Consider the following 21,946-nt stretch of genomic DNA (forward strand, 5'->3'; position numbering starts at 1 on the left):
CAGCAGTGGCACCAACAAAAACAAATAGACCAACTGCGATAAATATCGAAAGGCATAAATAAACCCGCGTTTGGCTGCGTGGGAGAGTCGAGAAACAGGAGCAGATTAGGATATGTTACGGTTATTTTTTAATTTGGCTTCAAAAGGATACCTGAATACAGAATATGAATTGCTACTATTGCAAAAGGAAAGAAAGCTTAAGAGATGTATAGTCCTTACTCGGTGGCATTACTAATCCGCTCCTGTGCGAAACGAAAGAGTTACAAGCTCGGTAGAGCCTTTAGTTGGCGGTAAAAGTGAAGATGGCGTCGGTTTGTCGACGCTTGGCGCGTTTTGTAAATATTTACACATGTAGCAGTTACCTGTGATTGTAGCACCATTGTGTGTAAGGGGGTTGGTGTATACACCCGCGTGCCAAAGGAATGTGTGTCTATAAATACATATACGCTGATGTATCTGCGCCAAAGTCTGCACAATATGTTTAAGTTATGTAGCTGGGCTGTTAAATATTTGCCGCTTCTTACCTGTCGAAAAGAAAACATTGCCTGCTTTTGGGGTGGCTGCCGATATTTTAATTAAGTTTATAATGCCGTCTGGCTATAAAGTCAGACTTAAGGGCCGACCTTCCTCTGGGGGCGTGGCAATGCTTCAACAGCTTGCATTTTGCTAACCATCCACTCAAACACGTGACTTGATTACCATATAGAATTGTTTGTCTCGTCGGTTTAAATGTCACAGTCCATATGCATAGAGAGAAAAATAAGCTTTATAGATTATACAAATGTGGGATTCTTAGTTGCAAAATAAAGCAAAAAAGTTTCTTTTGACAATAACTACTTAATATTATGACAGTTTGGACAGGTATTTGTGTTCAACATGGCGGATACGTAATATGCTATTTTGAATTTATTAAAGTCTGACAGAGTTTAATAACTTTTCTTAGGATATCCATGCTTTTTTTTTTTTGTAAAAACTACAAAAGTAACTTTTAGTGGAAATGAAACTGATACTATTCTATGGCTGGTTGTTGTGTTTTTACGTGAGGGGGCGTGAGTCTATCAGCAGCTACCACAGCAACAGCAATGGCCACACAATGGACCTGGGAGTGACTTTAAGCAGCGCAGAAAAATCCGGACAATGGCACTGAATGACGCCGAAAATAGCCACAATAGCGGTGGAATACTGTCAAAATTCGTTGAGAGGGCAAGTCAGCAGCAGACATTTTAACAATTGCAAATTTCATTTCATATTGTTTATTAATTGATTTTATGTGTACTTTGTTGCTTGGCCTGTCTGAGCCCTTGGCCAAATCTGAAACCACCACCTCTCCCATCCACCTCAGCCTGCTGATGTGAACAAATTTTTGTTTTTAGCCCCTTCATCATCATTTTTCATATTCCTCAAATGAGGGGGCGAAGATCCTTTTCGTGTTTTGTTTGCATAAATCAATTTATCAATTTCAAAGTTGGCGCGCTACTTGGCTTGTTGCTGTTGTTGCCGCACTGGCGAGTTTGTAAACGCTTGTCAAAGTGTTTTGCTTTTTGCCACGCTGGGAAAAATGAAAATGAAAATGCAAATTCAAGTGCAGCTTGCCGCGAAACGCATTAAATCCAATTCTGGGATGCGGAATAGTGGGAGCGGAAATGAAAGGAGACAGACGCCATTCGACTGGGAATGCGACTGGAGGAGCGAAACCAACTTCATTTGTCATTTTGTCACATTAACGCAATGGAAATGCAATATGCTAATGTCAAATTTTATGAATGAGCATGAAAATATTTGGCTTTGCAGGTTGACTTAATATTAAAGCTTTAAAGTGGGGAACTCCGGAATCCTTTCGATCATAATATAAAATTTAATACGAAAATAAATGAAATTACCTCTAATAATAACAATATGCTCAAAATAATAAGGAACTAGCTTCGGATTGTGGGAAAAACATAATTCTATCCTCATGCATCAAAAATAAGTTTAAGGTTAAATTGCCTTCGATTTCGGAAATATTGACTTTTACATACATTTTTAAAATTATAAAGTACTTTCCTCTACATATAAAATTTGAAAACAATTTGAAACATTATTTGTTAATAGATTTTGACCCAGATAGGCGGTGATTCGATCTAAAAATCGGATAAGATGCTCCGCTCAAGAATCGGATGACTACAGACATAGATATATGTACATTATTGAAATTTTGAAGTTGAGGTATTCCCCTCAAGAATCGGATGATTATTGGCTAAGATACAGCCATCGCTGTGGGCTATATTGTCCTCCACAGGCATTTTCCAAATTTTAAAGGGGACCCCCTAGAAATTTTGACAAAAAATCTAAAAATATTTTCGTTCCAGGATTTTGATGCAGATTGATCAAGAATCGATCTACAAATCGTTTAAGGTATTCCTCTCAAGAATCGGATGACTAATGGCAAAGATATAGCCTTCGCTGTAGGTCAAATTCTGCCTCCCATGCATTTTTGAAATTTTGAAGGGGATCCCCCAAAAATTTTGACAAAAAATCTAAAAATAATTTCGTTCCAGGATTTTGATGCAGATTGATCAAGAATCGATTAACAAATCGTTTAAGGTATTCCGCTCAAGAATCGGATGATTATTGGCTAAGATACAGCCATCGCTGTGGGCTATATTGTCCTCCACAGGCATTTTCCAAATTTTAAAGGGGACCCCCTAGAAATTTTGACAAAAAATCTAAAAATAATTTCGTTCCAGGATTTTGATGCAGATTGATCAAGAATCGATCTACAAATCGTTTAAGGTATTCCTCTCAAGAATCGGATGAATAATGGCTGAGATACAGCCATCGCTGTGGGCCATATTGGCCTCCCCAGGCATTTTCCAAATTTCGAAGGGGATCCCCTAGAAATTTTGACAAAAAATCTAAAAATAATTTCGTTCCAGGATTTTGATGCAGATTGATCAAGAATCGATCTACAAATCGTTTAAGGTATTCCTCTCAAGAATCGGATGAATAATGGCTGAGATACAGCCATCGCTGTGGGCCATATTGGCCTCCCCAGGCATTTTCCAAATTTCGAAGGGGATCCCCTAGAAATTTTGACAAAAAATCTAAAAATATTTTCGTTCCAGGATTTTGATGCAGATTGATCAAGAATCGATCTACAAATCGTTTAAGGTATTCCTCTCAAGAATCGGATGACTAATGGCAAAGATATAGCCTTCGCTGTAGGTCAAATTCTGCCTCCCATGCATTTTTGAAATTTTGAAGGGGATCCCCCAAAAATTTTGACAAAAAATCTAAAAATAATTTCGTTCCAGGATTTTGATGCAGATTGATCAAGAATCGATCTACAAATCGTTTAAGGTATTCCTCTCAAGAATCGGATGAATAATGGCTGAGATACAGCCATCGCTGTGGGCCATATTGGCCTCCCCAGGCATTTTCCAAATTTCGAAGGGGATCCCCTAGAAATTTTGACAAAAAATCTAAAAATATTTTCGTTCCAGGATTTTGATGCAGATTGATCAAGAATCGATCTACAAATCGTTTAAGGTATTCCTCTCAAGAATCGGATGAATAATGGCTGAGATACAGCCATCGCTGTGGGCCATATTGGCCTCCCCAGGCATTTTCCAAATTTCGAAGGGGATCCCCTAAAAATGTTGACAAAAAATCTAAAAATAATTTCGTTCCAGGATTTTGATGCAGATTGATCAAGAATCGATTAACAAATCGTTTAAGGTATTCCGCTCGAGAATCGGATGATTATTGGTTAAGATACAGCCATCGCTGTGGGCCATATTGTCCTCCCCAAGCATTTTCCAAATTTTGAAGGGGACCCCCTAGAAATTTTGACAAAAAATCTAAAAATAATTTCGTTCAAGGTTTTTTATGCAAATTGATCAAGAATCGATTTACAATTCGTTTAAAGTATTCCAGTCAAGAATCGGATGACTAATGGCAAAGCTATAGCCTTCGCTGTAGGTCAAATTCTGCCTCCCATGCATTTTTGAAATTTTGAAGGGGATTCCCATAAATTTTGACAAAAAATTTAAAAAATAATTTGTTCCTAGAATTTGATGCATATCGATTGAGATCCAAAATACAATTCGTTTAAGGTGTTCCTAATGACTAATGGCAAAGATATAGCCTTCGCTGTAGGTCACATTGTGCCATCCATGCATTTTTGAAATTTTGAAGGGGATCCCCCATAAATTTTGACAAAAAATTTAAAAAATAATTTGTTTCTAGATTTTGATGCAAATCGATTTAGAATCAAAATACAATTCGTTTAAGGTGTTCCGATCAAGAATCGGATGATTATTGGCTAAGATACAGCCATCGCTGTGGGCCATATTGTCCTCCCCAGCCATTTTCCAAATTTTGAAGGGGACCCACTGGAAATTTTGACAAAAAATCTAAAAATAATTTCGTTCCAGGATTTTGATGCAAATTGATCAAGAATCGATTTACTAATCGTTTAAGGTATTCCGCTCAAGAATCGGATGATTATTGGCTAAGATACAGCCATAGCTGTGGGCCATATTGGCCTCCCCAGGCATTTTCCAAATTTCGAAGGGGATCCCTAGAAATTTTGACAAAAAATCTAAAAATATTTTCGTTCCAGGATTTTGATGCAGATTGATCAAGAATCGATCTACAAATCGTTTAAGGTATTCCTCTCAAGAATAGGATGAATAATGGCTGAGATACAGCCACCGCTGTGGGCCATATTGTCCTCCCCAAGCATTTTCCAAATTTTGAAGGGGACCCCCAATAAATTTTGACAAAAAATTTAAAAAATAATTTGTTCCTAGAATTTGATGCAAATCGATGCAGAATCAAAATACAATTCGTTTAAGGTGTTCCGCTCAAGAATCGGACGACTAATGGCAAAGATATGGCTTTTTCTGTAGGTCACATTGTGCCTCCCATGCATTTTTGAAATTTGGATGTTTCGTTCGATATTCATATTAGTGATTCATCATTCAATAATAGATTCACTCCACTCCGTGGAGTCTGACAGTCGATTAAAGTACTCCATTTTCGTAAAAATCTAAACAGTTTGATACTATATTATTGTTATTAATATTATAGAAGTACGATAAATCGAAATAAACTGTGATTCTAAAAGTTCCGGCAAACAAAATCGTTTCCCAAAAATGTACCATACAATTCCGAAATGGTTCAGACAGTGTCTTTAAGGAGGTCAACCGTGATCACGCAGGCGGTTCCTCCGGAGTGAGACTCAAGCTACTCTGTTTAAAACAGCACTGTAACACTCGACCAACAGTGCTCCAACATTACTTTTCACTTAGCTAACATAGCGGAGCCCCTGAAATCCCCCTCCTTTTCGAACTTTGCCCCAACTGTTACCAGTCAACAGGCTGTTGAGGAATGTTACACGCTGATGTAAAAATATAAATGTTAGCTAACATTATTTTCCCATTTGGCCAAGGAAGACTCAAGGAAGACTGGTTTGGGGTTTTTAGCCCTTTCACATAGTTTTAATTGAATTTATTGATATTTGAAAAGGGAGCTGAAAATAATCAACTGGGGACGTTGGGGTTGAACCTAAAATCACAAACTTAAGTCAACTTTTCATCAGCCTAATAAAGATGCGCCTTTTGGTAACAAAATGGCGGCATTGAAATGGCAGCCACACCAAATCAATGACTTATCGTGTGAGTGTGTGTGTCTATTCTAATGAATAGAAATGTCGTCTCTCAAAACTTTTTGGTTTCCAAGTTAGAGCTAGAGAATCTCTATATTTGTGGGCCACATCCTCCTTAAAATTCGTATGAAGGTTAATGAAAACTTTATTTTAGTTCCATGTCCCACATACACCCACATGAACGCCGCGGCTTCTAGTTGACTTTCAGTTTTTGGCTTTTTAAGATTTTAAGGAAGCGTAGCAAGAGATTTTCTGCTCCCCCAAGGAATTCAAAACTTAAATGCGTGTGAATATGAATCGTTAATTGTGTCGGCATGACATCTGTGAAAACGGAAACTGTCTTTCAAGGAAAAATACTGGTCTATCGGTTTTCGGTCTTTTACCTTTTTTACAAATTTGTCTTTTGTTTAAATGGTAAAATGAACTTTAAAATATTAATTTTTTATCATCATTTTTTAGTTACATCATAAAGTTAATACTTCTTAATACTAAATAAAGTAAATACTTTATTTTTTACAAAGCTTTGTTGTTGAGTCGATGGTAGTATTGGCTTCTTAAATTTCTGCACTTACACTTATTGCCATAATTCGCTCCGGCAAAGGAACTTTTGAACGTTTGGTCGTAATTGCTGACACGCGCTGTGCCTGGAGGTCCTGGCTGCGGGTATTGCCATAAAAATAAATAAACGCCGTCAGGAGTGGCGTACATTTCATTTTCAGATACAAATGACAGTCATTAGCTGCGAATTACTTTTCGTTCGCATTGCCAGCTCGCATTGGGAACTTTAAAGTAATTGCTGCCATGGCAATGAAATTTGAAGTATTTTCTATATGAAAGCAAATCAAATCACTTGCAATGCGCTTAATTTACCGCACAATGCACGAATGGAAAAAGGAACCAAGTAGTAGTAGTTCCAGGCCAGGACCAGGTCGAGGTCCAGGTCCGAGAGTAGAAAAATCAAGAAAATCAAGATGGGAACTTGGGCGAAAACGAAAGCAGACTTGCCAAAAGAAAGAAAATTGCTTTGGCGTAACCGGGGGGAAGTGCATAAAAATGACAGAGATTGTACACTTGTATTTGCAATTGAGCGCACAAAAGTTTTCATAAATTGCATCAATTTGAAGTTGAACCGAGGTGGAGGTGATGGGGGCTTGTCTCTGTTCGCAAGCCAAAGGTAAGGGCATTTTCCTAGTTGAGTTCCCAGTACCTATTACTTGCGAAAGAATGGAGTATATTAAATATAAAAATTCTTTAAAATTCAACAAAAAATTGTTTGTAAAAGTTAAATAAAATAAGTCAGTATTAGAAAATGTATAAAAATGTTTAAATTTAATACGCACACCGGGTAATTCTTAGTCCTTACAATGTTATACGTATGATTATTTATTTCCTTTTGAAACTGTCTTCTAGGCACACTTACACACACACACACGTGAAGGAAATCCTGTTGCGCCCTGAATGCTGCAAAGCGGCATATTATTTTTTATGATTTGATTTCCCTTTTTATAGCGCCCCTCCCGCAGGACACAAACGAACTCTAAAACGCTGTTGATTGTATTGAGTTACTAGAATGCCAGCACTGGCGGCGCATTAATAGAATCTGAAGCATGTTTACAACTTGATTGAACTCATCACCATCGGGCCAGGGCCATCGTTCTGGCCTGGATCCCGCCCTCCAAAGCCATCACTCCGGGGCGGGACATGCAATTCCATTTTCCATTCGCATTTACATCCCTGCCTGAAGACGGTCCACAGGATATGTCTTCCGGTGACTCCGCCACGTCCCCGGCACGTGTGCCAAGAGTTTAACTTTAATTGATTGCATTAGTATTCAATTACATTCTATTCCCGACTCTCAGCTGCCCTACCATCGGCAGCGAATCGTTCTTTTATGCGTGGTTTCCCTGCCCATTAATAATCAGATTAATGCGCCATAAATGCTAGTTTGCCTCGAGATGATTGTCTCAGGGTCCTCGGCCCTCGGCTCTCGGCTCCCAAGTCATCATTTTTATATATAATTTCCAATTATCATAATACGCTTTGGGAGCGGCAACATGGCAGCTAAGTCCTAATGGAAATCAAAGCTGCAGAATGAATCACAATAAGAAAAGGACACTTTTGCGGTACAGGTCACAGGTGCAATTAGCCAATTAGTAGTTAAAATATTTACTTTTGTTAGCGATTGATTTAAACAGCCTGAGGACCTTCTTAATTCAATAGGAAACTTCTTATGGTCAATTGGTTTTTCACTTTATTTGATTAAATTTTTTTATGCCTATGCAAAATTAATTTAGATGTCTGGCCAGCATCATTGGCCCGAGGGTTGACCTTGCCCCAAGTTCTTTTCTTTGCTCACCCTACTGAGATCTGGTACTGATTGTAATATCTAAAAAATGACAGTCCCAAACATAAGAAGAAAGGACGTTAGTCGATCAATTCATGCCTATTCCTAGTGGGCCTGGTTTAATTTGATGGATTGTCCTGGGGTTAAACGAATTGGGCTGTTGGGTCCCTCAGAGTATGGACGGCTTGCAATTATCATAGCGATTTTATGTTACTTTCAGTCACTATGCGCTCGCAAATTATCACTTGGCTAATAAATATAAGCGTTTTATTTACGATTTGCGTCTGCTTGGCAGCTGCTTAAGTATAAATAACGCTCATTATGCGCAGCTCAAATAAGTATATATGAATGTAGGTATGCCGCCCGCCCACGGGCACATTTGGCAGCCAAAAGACAGTGTCAGTGGGACGTGGCACGTATACCGTCATCTCCGATACCCACCTCCTCCTCTATCATCCGAAATGTGTGTGTGGTGCGTTCGGCTCAGCGGTAAAGTGGTGCCCTGGCGCCCTAAGAAACAAGAAAGGAAAGCTAACTTCGGGCGGAGCCGAAGTTTATATACCCTTGCAGTTAAAACCGGATATATATCGCAAACATCGGATATAGTTGGCCGATCCTTATGGGAATAGGAATATATAATCCAATATTTTACAATACAAAATCTAAAAAAAATCCCAAACTTCTATCTTCAAAAATACGAAAGTTGATATTTCTACCAAGTACCATTTCCGATCGTTCAGTTATATGGCAGCTATAGGATATAGTCGGCCGATCCTAATGAAATTTGGTAGGTCGGATCAACTGACCAAATATATAATCTGTACCAAGTTCCAGCTTTCTATCTTCAAAAACACGAAAGTTGGGTCATTTCCGATCGTTCAGTTATATGGAAGCTATAGGATATAGTCGGCCGATCCTTACGAAATTTGGCATGTCGTATTATTTTGCCAAAAATAGCTCTCATGTCAAATTTGAACTCTCTAACTCTAAAAACACCAAAGTTATACCATTTCCGATCAATCAGTTATATGGCAGCTATAGGATATAGTCGGCCGATCCGGGCCGTTCCGACTTATATACTGCGTGCAAAGGAAAGAAGGGTGTGTGCAAAGTTTCAAGACGATAGCTTTAAAACTGAGAGACTAGTTTGCGTAGAAACAGACAGACGGACAGACAGACGGACAGACAGACGGACAGACAGACGGACAGACAGACGGACAGACGGACATGCTCATATCAACTCAGGAGGTGATCCTGATCAAGAATATATATACTTTATAGGGTCGGAGATGTCTCCTTCACTGCGTTGCACACTTTTGACCAAAATTATAATACCCTCTGCAAGGGTATAAAAATGTACTCCTAAATCTATGAAAAGTCAGCGGGCGACGTGGTTGGACTTGGTGGCACGTTGCCTTTGCCTCCTTGAACGTGGTGCTGCCGGGGACATCCGAAACCATTCTCCAAATGTATTATACTCCGAATCTAGCACTGGGACCAAAAGTAAAGGCGGCACAAAATATGCAGACCCATTTACATGAATGCCAGGTTATGCACATACACTTGAATTGTTTTTAATCAACTAAATTACTACTTAATCTTAAAGGTATGTAAGTGTTATTGCACTGATGCAATATTAAGAACCAAACAGACTACTTTTTCAAAGAGAAATGGGTTCAAAAAGCCTCTCATCAGATAGCCAATTATTAACGCATTAGCCAGGCCATCGCAATTTTTCATTCACCCGCACTGACTCACAAAGATCAAATGTCCTGGTCGTACAAATTGCATATCCTTTTCACTCCACTGGTTCATAGGTTTCAGCTGTCAATCCTGGCTCGCTTAGACTGCCGCTACTAATTAGCCGGTTTGCTTGACTTGCACTCAATTAGTGGCCCGCCTTTAGTGCCGACATGCAATTAGCCAGGCGATTTTAAATTGGCTCTAAGTCCCGGAATTGGAATCGGAAGTTTAATGGAAGTGGGGAATGGCCTCGAAATCAGCTTTAGGCCAGGCTCCAATTCATTTGCTCATTTGTCATTGCGGGCCAGGTGTAAATGCTTTAAATTTCACTTCAAATCTCATAAAAGTTTAACAAGGCTGAAGCGAAAGGTAAGCAGACTTGGGTAAAATTGCTAGCAATTACATTATTATTTGCATTCGGGGACTTTTCCGCCCCATTCGGCATTCCCCCATGCCAATGCCACTGTCTCATGGAAAACTTTCAGAGTCCTAAGTGGTTATGGTCAGGAGAAGGCAGCGGAAGGCACAGACGAAAAGCGACTGTTTCCTTATTGCGAAAAATCTTTGACCGACTCCGAGGATATTATGGCCATTGCCGGCATCCCTCTGGAGTGTGTTTTGTGTATTGGTGAGGGACTGCGGCCCGTGGATCCGCCAACTCGCCGACCCACGACCGGAGTGGGTATTCATCATTTTTCGACCGTAGTTTCCGTTTCCGCATTTGCTGATTTTTCTTGTCGGTATGTAGGTGTGAATGTGTGCGCGTCACGGGGCGAGTAAGGCAGGCAGGCCGGGCGAGCGAGCGGGCTTAAACTTTTCATAAACCTTAAGTGGAAAACTTTTATTTTATACCCATCAGAGGGACGCCGCCGTCTGTTTGGTTGTCCCCAAACGCTTTTGTTGCCACTGCCACTGGTGCTGCTGCTTCTGGTGTTTATGCCACCTATTTGATTCAGTCGGCCCGGTCGGAAATTGAACAATATGTAGGCCCAGCGAGTGGCCGCTGGAAAGTCACGTAAGGCAAAAGTTTTTCAAAATCATTTTAACGCCTTTTGAATTTTTTTCTGAAAAGTTTTTCATTTTTTTTTTGTTGCTTTTCCCAATGCGTTTCCGTTTCCGTTTCTCATCGTGAGTGGGGTGTGGCAGCGACAATCGCCTGAAAGTAGGCAATAAAAATTGTCAAACAATAAATATTTGCGGTAGGTCAGCGGGTCGCTAAAGGGGGGAGTTGACGTCGACCCTCTGAAGTGAGTTGGGCCCCATTATCCAGCCATCCCCTCGAGATACAATTTTTTAGTCAAATGGAATATATTTGTTTTATTGTTTTTATAATCGCACGAGAGTCCAAACTTTTTCTGACTCTGGTTTTTGTCGGCAATATTATCCCGCCCTGCACTAAAATCATCAACTGAATCTGAATCCTTTATTTTCAGATTTCAGTCCGAACAAAAAAAACAAGCTTGTTCGTTCGTTTTTTCTTTAATATTAATTTCTATGTACATAAATTTAGTTGTTCTCGTTGATGTTCGTGGCAACATTTTCGACAGGCTCCGCTGCATTTTAATGTCAAATGGTGGGCGTGGTTGTGGAAAAGTCATGCCAGACATTGGCTTTGACCACAACAGTTTGCTTAATGCTCTTCAGCAGCTCTTTATAATTTAATATATCAAATTTGTACTTCAATTAGCTACTTTTTCAAAGAGAATTGCGAGCTGTGTAATTAATCCATCACTTAAAAAAAAGGGCATCTACAAATTCGTCGTGATTATACCTTTCATATTTTTCATTATTCCCGTTGGGTTTTTTAAATGTTTAATTTATTTATGTATGTTGCTTTTTAAATTTATTTTGTTGCCGTCGCTGATAGTAGAAGTGGTGCTGGTGGGCAGACGTCGCTGAATCGTCCTTGCCGCGCTCTGGACATGTGCATATTTCATGACAAAATTGCATATTTTAGCGCATAGCCAAAGCCAAAAGCCAGGTCTGGCTCCCTGGCCGCCATTGCAGCCTCAGATCCTGCCGCCCCAACCACCCAATGGTGTAAATTTCAAGCCGAGTGTAACACCTTTTTGCTGTCACGATGCTTTTGGGGGCCATCGGTTGTGTCTGCTTTTGATTTTTTGCTCGGTATTTGCAGCCATTTGTTTTTTGCTCAAATTTACATACATCATTGTCATTGCAGTTCAGGACATTTTGATGAAAACAGTTAACTTTTTTAAGCCGCAAATTGAAAGAAAATAAAAAGTTGAAAAAACATCGCGAGATTGTGTTCTTTGTGTTCCTCTGATTTTGTTGCCGTTGACGGCGACTTTCAATTTTCCCAGTTACCAACCGAAGGAGGCGTCTTTCCATTTGCGATTTTGTGTTTTTGTTTTGCCTGGTTTCCCCCCTTTTTATTTTCGATGTTTGTTTAGTGAGATTGATTTGATTTGGGCAGCACACGAGCACTGAACGGCTACAATAAATTTATTTGTCCGCTCCATACTCGTTGCTTAACACAGAAAATGGCCAGCTTCTTAAATGTTTCTTCAAGAAAGAAAGAAAAATTTAACCCGAAACCAGAAGAAACATTTTTCAAAATTTAATTGGATGGTCGTACAAGGAAACATTATTTTTCTGATTTTTTTTAGAAGTTAGTGGCTCATCCATAAGTCCTGATTAGTTTTTTTAGTTGCTTTCTCGCTTTAAAGACATCAGCATAAAGGTCCCCATTTATCGATCCCTCCAAGCAGTGTGATCCGTATATATTGATGCCGCACAATGTGTCCTTATGCAGCAGGAGATCCCCCTTGGTGGTCTGGCAGTCAGCCACTTTGTTGGAGTTCCTGGCGCACAACATTGTGGCGGTGATGAAGACGGATTCGTCCTGGGCATAGCTCCGCTTACAAGCCCCATTGGTGATGACTTCGGTGCGTAGGAAACGCAGATGACGTTGTGACATGTACATGGTGACATTGTCCGGTCTTCGGAGCTGTGTGTCACAAAGTGCGACCGGCTGGACATAGGCATCCTGTACGGACACCTTGAGGACCGCCAGAGCCATGTCTTCGGTCATGCCTGCGTCTGGTCCAGGAATAATGTTTGCCACACCGTAGATGCGACTGCGGCTGGCCTGCATTTTGTAGTTCTGGGCCAGGGGTTTGTGTTTCGGCCCCTCGTCGAAGCAGTGAGCGGAGGTGAGGACCAGTCGGCCGGAGATTAAAGCCCCGCTGCAGATGATTGTGTTTCCATGGAGGACCTTCAACAGGAAGTGCTTCGTCGCTTTCGGCTTGGCTGTGCTCGTAGTGGCCTGTTCCGTGGCTAACCAATTTTCGATTCGAGCGGGAATCACTTCCAAGCTATCAGGAGAGGTGGTGGTAGCCCTAGGAGCTCTGGCATGTTGCTCCATAGATTTTTTATAAGGATATGGCACAATATATTCAATTACGCGAACTATCTGGTATGGTTTTCCATTGGGCGGCACATTGCCGACATTTATTTGTGGATACCATTCGGATGAATCAAATGCTGAGTTCCGCTGGAAAAAGAGCGCGAGAAGTACAAGCGGTAATGCCATCTGAGATATAATATCAAAATACTTTTAATCTTCATAAGGTTCAGGAACGAATAGTATTAGTCTTGCTTAAAAGAATAGTATGAAGAAAACTCACTTTGTTAATTTAGTTTTCTGTAAAATATCTTTCAGCCAGGGCTGTAGTTGGCTGAGATTTATATAAAGATCGGCATTTAATGAGTTTGCTTGGCAACGAGATCCATAAACATTTAATCCACAAAGCTGGTGATCAACCAGAAAGGCATCTCCCGGACTCGTCGCACATTTATCGGGTTTTTGAGAGTTTTTCACACAAACCATGTTAGGAGTTACATAAACAGAAGGATCCTCCTCGAAGGATTTCTTACAGGCTGCGTTTGGAATAATTTCAGACTTTCGGCGTCCATAGAAGCTAAGATCAGAACTGGCCATTAGCATGGTACCTTTTTGGCCTAATTGCAATGTTTTGGTGCACAATGCAGCTGGTTGAACATCACATGGTTGTTTCAAAGAAAGCAAGCTGAGTTCGGGGTATGCCATAGGCTTTTCCTGACTATGCACCCCCAGAGTTTTTCCATTACTTAAAATGACTTTCAGCTGATCGGTCTTCTCATTTGTAAAACAATTACTGGATGTTAGAACCAAACTAGAGGCTACTAAGGCTCCACTGCAGCGCACAGAGTTGTCTATTTTCAGCTTAACCAAAAAACTATACTCTTTCAATTGCCGGCTGCGCTTCCTGATCCTATCCCGGCGTTGGAACTCCTCCCAGCTGACTTGTTTGTACTCGTTGATAATGCGCACAATCCGCTGGTTTCTGGACAACTGATGACCCACAGAGTTCTCCTTCCCGGGATATATCTCAGTCACCCGACAATTGTCGCAGAGGGGCTCTGCTACCACATAAAGCTGACAAAAGCCAAAGCAAAGCGATGAAAGACAAACAAGCAGCGGATGCATCTCCAATCGACTGATGGCGGCGGCCAGCAGCTGACTTTTATTTATGGGGGAATTCGAGGCGCCTGTCAAAGCAACAAACGGCGCTTCGATCCACATGGCGTATGCGTAATCAAAATGTTTTGCCTGCTAAATGACAAACATAAACAGTGGACGACTGTCAGTCGGAACTCGGGCTTTGTGTATTGTGTATTTAGGGTGTCAGGTCTAATGACCAAATACGCGTTTGGGTTCCAAGTGCAATCCGATATCCTTTGACACGGTTTTGATTGGAATATTTGCCTCTATTCGAACTGTAGGTGGAGAAATACTTTAAAAAGTATACCCACATAGCTAAAAATAACCAAATTATCGAAAGGACCTCGATTCTATTATCGCCCATGTTGTGGGCGTCTTTTGTGCATTTGGAAAATTGTTTTTGTGCATTTCACTAAATTAAGAAGAATGGCGGCAGCTTCGGCTGGACCTCTGCTCATTTGCTAAATTTATGGCTGGCGCTTAAACTGAATTGACAATCAATAGTCTCGGGGCAGGAAAACCGGCGCGCGGGGCACGAGAGACACCAATGGCCATCCCAGATCGGAGCCGAGCTCATAAACAATGCGGCCAATTTACATGCCCAGGGATCGACCGCATGTGTGTGTCAATTCCAGCTTGTGCGTGTGCCTGGGCGTGTGTGTGTGTGTGTGCATGTTTGAAAAGGACCTTGTGTTGCTTTTATTGTTGTCGTTGGAAATGAAAAATTGTCCCTTTGTTGCATATAAAAACAATGGGCCGAAGAACTTGAAATCAATTTCAAACGTTTTAGGCAAAGCCAATTGATTTATTTGTTGTGTGCAGCGCTCTCACTTTTTTCCTCCTATTTTTGTCTCACTCTGCTTTTTGTGACTGTGTTGGGTGATGTGTGTGTGGGTGTGGGTGAGTGTGCGTGAGGCCATTGTTTTGTATTACTTTCTCCTTGACTGAAGCCTGGGCTTAGCTTGCTGCCAGGTCTTTGAAAGTGCCTTTATTTTCTAGAATCTAGATGTGTTTGTTTCGAGAACTTAAAGCCTTCTGACCCGAAACAATTAACACTGAGTGCCGAAAGTCAAGGGCTTCGTGCACAGCGCTGCGCTGTTTTTCGCTTTACACTTGATAAACTTTTTATTGCTTCCAAACAATTTAAAATGGAGCGACAGAGAGGACGATCTGAATTACAATAATGCTCCAGCCTGGGTTCGGTTTGTTGGTTTGATGGCGTCGGCCAATTGGCAAGACAAACTGCTGCAGCTGCTGGGAATGTGGCTGGTTCTGGTTAAGGAGCTGTGGGGAGTGGGCCAATGACAGCATTCGAATTGGTAATTGAATAAAAACAAGCAGTACGAGGAGGTCCCAAGCCAAACAATTCTCGGATGGCAAAGATGATGCACAGAAAAATATGGATATGGAATGTTTAAAGAGAGGGTTTTGTTGTTTAACTTTAAAAATGTATCCTATTTTTAAGGAACTATCACTAAGCTCACAAATATAATAGAAAATTTACCTTAAAATAAGAACAAATATAAACAAAATTACTCTACTTTAATAGTAGTCCTAAGCTAATGACGAATACCAATAACATATATACTTTGCTTTCCGATTCCTGGCATATTTTTTCCGTGGTGTGCGTTGTGTGATGTGATCCTAGAACTCTTGGGACTTAGTGTGCCTGATTGTCCACCGCCTGACACATATCGCAATGCAATGGAGCATGAAATAAATGAAGAGGCCGTCGGTTAGGATGCGACTGGAAAAGTCTTTTCCGAGCGGCGGTTTTCTTCGAGCCATGCCAATGTCCTCCCAGGACACCGCCACCGCCAATCCCAATACTGCCGATGGTCTTTGGACATTTTTACGCCTTTTATACAGTTGACTGCATAAATTCATGGGATATGGCTACGCATTTTAAACAACGCTCGTCGGCTAAGTCCGGAAACGGGAAAAATAGGGCGGAATCGGGGTCAGGGGTGAGGCCTTTGTTTTACGAAAATGAAAAGGAGCTTGGTAAACATTGGCTCACTCGTATCTTGAGCAGACAAACAGTACAGATTGTCGAGTGGATGGTTAGGACGGCTGGGGAGCTGGAAATAGCTGCAGCTTAAAGCTGATTTAGCAAAGTTGGCTTCTCGAATGGGCTCCACTTGTTGCCCTTGTGGCGGACCAAGTTTTCTTTGGGCCCCGAGCATTGCTCATTATTGCGAAATGTTTTGGGCTAAGCTTTAGTTTCAAGTTTGATTTGTTTACACATGAGTTTTGGCGAGACCGAGGGAGACTGTTTTGCTGGCAGCTAACAAGTTGCAAATTAAGCTAAAATGTGTATTTTGGCAAGAGTACAAGGGGGGCGGGCTGGTGGACAACTTGGCACACAAATACATGCATGTAAACGAGCTTAAAAACCGCACAGCCAAACGCACTAACAAGCGCCAGTAATCAGTGTTGCAGAAATAAAAGCAAAAAACTAACACCCCGCACACCCGGCTGTGTGTTGCATTTACAACAAACACACCCAGTCATGGCTGAAGGAAATCGTTGCACATGCATAGAAGTTGAAACAATAGCAGGAAGTCTGGGCCCGGGCTCTATGCTCATCATCCCCGTCATTATCATCACCAGGAGCAGCAGGGCCGGCAGCACCAGCTGCGGGTTGGACACCTCCCCCCAAAAGGCCATTGACCCAATTTCAGGAAAAACAATGGACCAGCAGAAAAGAAATCACAAAAGCGAAGCCAAATCTCGGGCCAGAGCCAAAAACCACTTGACAATCCCAACCAGAACTCCTGGTGCACAGACAAAAAAAACTAAATCCTACTTTAATCCTGCAATCCGAAGCTTAATGGTTATTTGAACTTGGTTCAGAATGTGGTTGGGTTGTATTTAAGACGATGTTCTCTATTGTAGAGCAATAAAATAGGTATCTCCATGGAAAGATTCGTTTGAACATCTATGTAAGTTATGAAGGACTTAATGATCTTAGCAAGCTGATAATAAAATATAATCCACTAGAATGAATTAAATTAAATGAATTTTCTCTGTCTGTTCATCCTGGTTGTCTGGCTGGGGCAGTGTGCCAAATGTTTTGGCTGTGAGCTATGTGTTTACCACTGGCCAGAGCCAACCCGCGGCGTCCGCCGATTCTCGTCGGACTCCCTCATTTCGGGGCAACGGCGACAAAACAAGTGAAAGTTTATTACATCTCCAACCAGCCGGCCAACAGCCGGAGAGCAGGAAAATCAATAAAATGCAATTGCATAGCAACTGACCCACATAACCCCAGCCCAGAACTCCAGGCCCCCAGAGCTGATCAGGCCAGTTCATGGCCCAGTCCTGCGGCAAGGTTCTGTGGCAGAAAGACGAGGGGCAAGTCAGCCTGTGGCTGAGCGTAATTGTGCCAAATTATAAATTATTTCGAATTTGCTAGGGCGCAAGCGATGCTCCAAGGCGGTGGTCGCAGACGCCACTCCCGGCGTCGGTCCCTGCAATTAATTTTGTGCAGCGAGCGCCAATTGAATGGCGGAGCGAAGGGCAATCGGTAGTGGTGGTAGTACTTCTTCGAGGGCAAAGGCGAGGCGCATAGTTTAAATTTCTAATTAACAGTCAAATAAATTGTGCCAGCTGCCAGCGTCGCGGCAATTGAGCCGTGCCAAGTGATTTTATGGCTAAAATGCTCATTAAATTAACGGCAATTTGCTGCCACAGACAAATGCATCCAGCCAGGTGAGAGAAGGCCAAGGAGCAAGCAACAATCCTTCAGGATTGCGAAAGGAATTGCTCCGCATTAGAGGCTCATTTAAGATTCGTTTAGTTCCACTAATGAATAGCGACTATTAGGCCAAGCTGCTCTGACTTTAAAGCCATTCAATGGACCTTTGATTAGTTTAGCCTCGGCACCACTGCGTATACGCAATATTTGTCAAACCAAATTGTCAAAGAAGTGTGCGCCACTCAACCAGAAGCGTGTGCAGCGAATGAAATTGAATTTCTTATCATCGCTGTAGTAGTGCTTCAGTATTTTTTATGTTAAGCCGGGCGTACAGGGGACTGTTGGAGCTATATCTTTGGCACTTTGGCACCGGCTGTGTGCTCGGCGAAAAACATTCAATTAGTTTGATTTACACTTTTCAAAACGCCCGCCCTGCGCTCGCCCGCCGGTGGGCGCCCCTTTGCCAAAGCCTCTGCTCCCTTTGTGCGACTGTTGGCGTTTCCGTTTCCGCTGTTTAACAAGCGACTTTTGGCAACGGCTACAAAAACAACAATATCAACAACAGGATTGACTGAAGGATACCGAGGGACAGAGCACGGGCGGGGGCACCATGAGTAGCTGCCAGTGCCAAAACCGTGTACGCCATTGCGTGCCAAAAAAGGCAGAGCCTGATGCCGCTCAAGGCATTCGCTCAGGGTGCGCAGCTTCCCAGCTCCCTTTGCCAGCTCTCACATTAGTTCTTTCCCTTTGTCCCGATGGTCCAGCACAGTTGGCCAAGTACAAGCTTTGAAGGGAGTCAAAAAAATATATTTAAAAAAATTAAAAATAAAATGAATGAAATTAATATTAGAGAAGATACAAGAGATGGGCAGCCATTTTATTCACTTTGTTAAATGTTCATCCCACTGTGCTGGGCCTGGAACGGAAACAGTTCGCAGCGTGCCTGCCTCAATATTAGTTTGGAGCTGAAGTAAAACGCTTCCGGCAGCCAAATGTCAGCAACTGGCAGAGCTTGGTGTTGTTGGCCAGGGCCATTCGATGATTTTTCAATTTGCATTTGACACAGAACGAGAATGTCAAAGACCAAATTGAAATGGCAGAAGAACTGAGACTTATAATCATATGCAGTCCTGGAATTGAGCCTTGAAAGTCCTTGGAGTTGGCTGCTCAATCTGAATCTGAATCAGAATAGGAATCAGGCTTTGACTTTGTTCCCAACTTGTTGGCTTGGCTTTCAATTAGGTAATTGAAAGGTGGTGGCCGGGGGAAAGGGTTCATGTTTAAGGCTTTCTGGGCAGGTGAAATGTAAACTATGTGACTGCCTGCTGGGTCATATGTGAGCGGGGCAGGGCCAAAGTTAAGTTCGACAAATTAAATGCAACCCGCAAACCGGGGGCTGGCCAGTTGTGAGGGTGAGGGTGATATTCGCCAGGGTACGGCATGTCAACTTCATTTGTTGAATGACATAAGTTATCAACGAAATTGCAGGAGAGCTGACCCCGAGCAAATTGCGTTGGCGCCCCTTTTAACTTTATCTGGCAGTCGGTAAGCCCCCCACTTTGTTGCAACCAATTCGTTCCATTTCATTTCACTGACACACATGCACTGCACAAAAAAAGCATATTAAATGAAGCCGACCTCGAAAGAATTCCGACAAACATAATACTTGGCTTTACAATATTTTGCCTTTGTGTAGCCCATATAACCAATAATCTGGACGTCATCCCCTGAATATATACGAGTATTTGCGAATGTGCTAGCTCGCCTTCATTTCAATCTTTTGCCACTTAACAAATGCTCACCCCGAAACGCCCCGGGGGGCAACTTTCTCCGGGGACCCAGTCGGAGAAAGGGAGAGTGCATAAGTTTAATTTTATTATACGAAAACAATGCAACAAGCAAGGACATTCCGCACAAGAGGCAAATGGCATCTGGCAGCAATATGGCAATTTGTACAAAGGATTTAGAGCTGCATTTAGAAGCCAATAAAGGCAAGTTAGCAGGCAAATCCTGTGGGTGCAAGTAGTGTACAATCAGCAGTTGGCGCCTGGCGGTGACTCAAGTGGATGCAGAATCGAATATACGTATGTGGGAGGTAGTATGCAGATGAGGAACTCGTCCCGGGGCATGCGGTTTTATTTTTTAAAGTCAGCAGTGGCAGATGCATGTCGTTTACGCCAATAACACATGATGTACGCTGCTGGTTTGGACAGTTATTGAACTTTACATACGACTTCTGTTTATTTGTTCCCAACCGTTCCGAGTTAATTCTCTATTATTTCAGTTTAAATTGAAGCAGTTTCCTCAATTCCGATGTACGTCATTTCGCTGGCATTACGGATACTTAATGCTCCTTTAATCAGATCCTCGGGCCAGTAGCGATTTCCCTGTGGTGTCGCTGACAATGCCAGAAGCCTGTGCTTCCTTCGTTTGTAATTTGCCATAAAATAAGCATAAATTGGATCAATTTACGAAAAGCTCGGTTACAAATGCACAACGGACTGTGGGACAGCGGTGGGCGGCGACAGCAAGAAGCTGCCATATACGGTTACAGTTACAGCTGGAGACTCTTGCCACATCCTCCAAGCCTCCAATCCAGAAATTCACAACCCATCCTGGCCAGAGCTCCATGTCAAACGGACGAAGAGGACCGAGCAACTCGGGGTAATGGCCATCCAAGGCGGTTGCTCTGCTGACAGCCCTGTGGTTTCTGTCACGCGCATTGAATCCGCATCCGAAGCCTCGGTTGCATTTCATTTGATGTCTTCTCTCCCACTTGTCGTCATCGGTGTCACTGCAGCAGTCGGGGTCCGAGGACTCCGTCCGCACTCCGTTCGTCTGACAGGGTATTCCTTGGAGCCGTAGAGCTGTGGAGCTGAGGAGCTGTCTCCGTCATCTTGCTGCTTAATGTCAACTCTTGGCGTTTTGTCTTAGCAAACCCACATAAAAAAATTGAATTTATGATGGCGAGTTTCGGTGTTCTCGCATTCTGCTGGCGACGCAGATTCTTTTGGCCGATAGCTTTTGGCCTGGCTCAGCAACTCAATTCCGTGGTAATGGTCTTCCTCTGGCTTCCGCCTGGATTTTATTTCATCTCGCCAACGGAAATCAACTGACCAAGCACGCGAATTGCAAATTTCAAGTGAATTTCGCACTTTTCAATCTAGAATTTCATTAATTTGAGCGCTCTGGGCTGATTACACTGGAAAGTTGAATATGGTGAAAAGTTATGGGATCTTGGATGGAGGCTTAATAACCAGGACATTCTTATTTTAATCATAGACCCTTATGAAAAGTCTTAATGCTTTAATGGGACTTTATTCTTGTTTTAATTTTAAACTAATTTATTTCAATAATTTTAGAGTGTATTCTACTATGTCCCTTGCCTCCTGCTGACCAAACACTCAGTCAGAGGGCTCATTATTTTTAGTAACTGCCTCAGTGCATGTTTATAATGCGGCTGCACATTTGGTTTTTAGTAATTCTGGATTTCGTTGATATTAGCCGGACCCGGGCTCGGATTCCGGTTATGACGGCCGCAGCGTACGTGTATTTGCACCCCAATACATATTTCTGGGGTTTCGGTTTGGTATATATGGGGCATGGTATTGTGGGACAGCGAAACCCATTTGCCGATGTACGAGAATGTTTGCCGCCACTCCTCCAGGCTCCACTGGCCGGGGTGTAGCACGGTGCCCAGAGAGACTACTTTAATGATGTTGTTTTCTTCGAATTTCAGTTTATTTATGCAGTCATGTGTGCCGCGGCTTGTTTACCATGCATTGCATTATATAATTTCAGTTTGCAAAATCAACATGTGGCAATGGCTGAGGCTGGCTCTGCCACTGCCACTGCCACAGCCTCTGTCGCAGTTGTCCATGCTGCCTTTTGGCTTGTGCGGCAGCGGCTGTGGGCAACATTTTGTACGGCAGCGTATCGTTATTGAGTTGGCTTTCCAGTGAGTTTGTTGCCGTGTTTGTGTTTGCATATCCGAGCTGCCTG

At 42.3% G+C, this 21,946-nt stretch overlaps 2 protein-coding genes across 2 annotated transcripts; both read right to left on the reverse strand.

Annotated features, from left to right (window-relative positions):
* Positions 1–12,292: 12,292 nt before the first annotated feature.
* Positions 12,293–13,317, reverse strand: intr (intrepid). The gene has a single exon (XM_017237213.3). The coding sequence runs from the start codon at positions 13,291–13,293 to the stop codon at positions 12,379–12,381; it is 915 nt and encodes a 304-aa protein (XP_017092702.2). The 5' UTR covers positions 13,294–13,317; the 3' UTR covers positions 12,293–12,378.
* A 66-nt stretch (positions 13,318–13,383) lies between these two features.
* On the reverse strand, positions 13,384–14,234 carry LOC108122584 (seminase). Its single transcript, XM_017237215.3, has one exon. The coding sequence runs from the start codon at positions 14,227–14,229 to the stop codon at positions 13,384–13,386; it is 846 nt and encodes a 281-aa protein (XP_017092704.2). The 5' UTR covers positions 14,230–14,234.
* Positions 14,235–21,946: the final 7,712 nt, after the last annotated feature.

This window comes from Drosophila bipectinata, chromosome 3R (assembly GCF_030179905.1).
Source record: "Drosophila bipectinata strain 14024-0381.07 chromosome 3R, DbipHiC1v2, whole genome shotgun sequence".
NCBI classification, from domain to species: Eukaryota; Metazoa; Arthropoda; class Insecta; order Diptera; family Drosophilidae; genus Drosophila; species Drosophila bipectinata.

Coding starts and splice junctions, on each gene's coding strand:
- LOC108122584 (XM_017237215.3), bottom strand. CDS start 14,229: ATGCATCCGCTGCTTGTTTGTCTTTCATCGCTTTGCTTTGGCTTTTGT.
- intr (XM_017237213.3), bottom strand. CDS start 13,293: ATGGCATTACCGCTTGTACTTCTCGCGCTCTTTTTCCAGCGGAACTCA.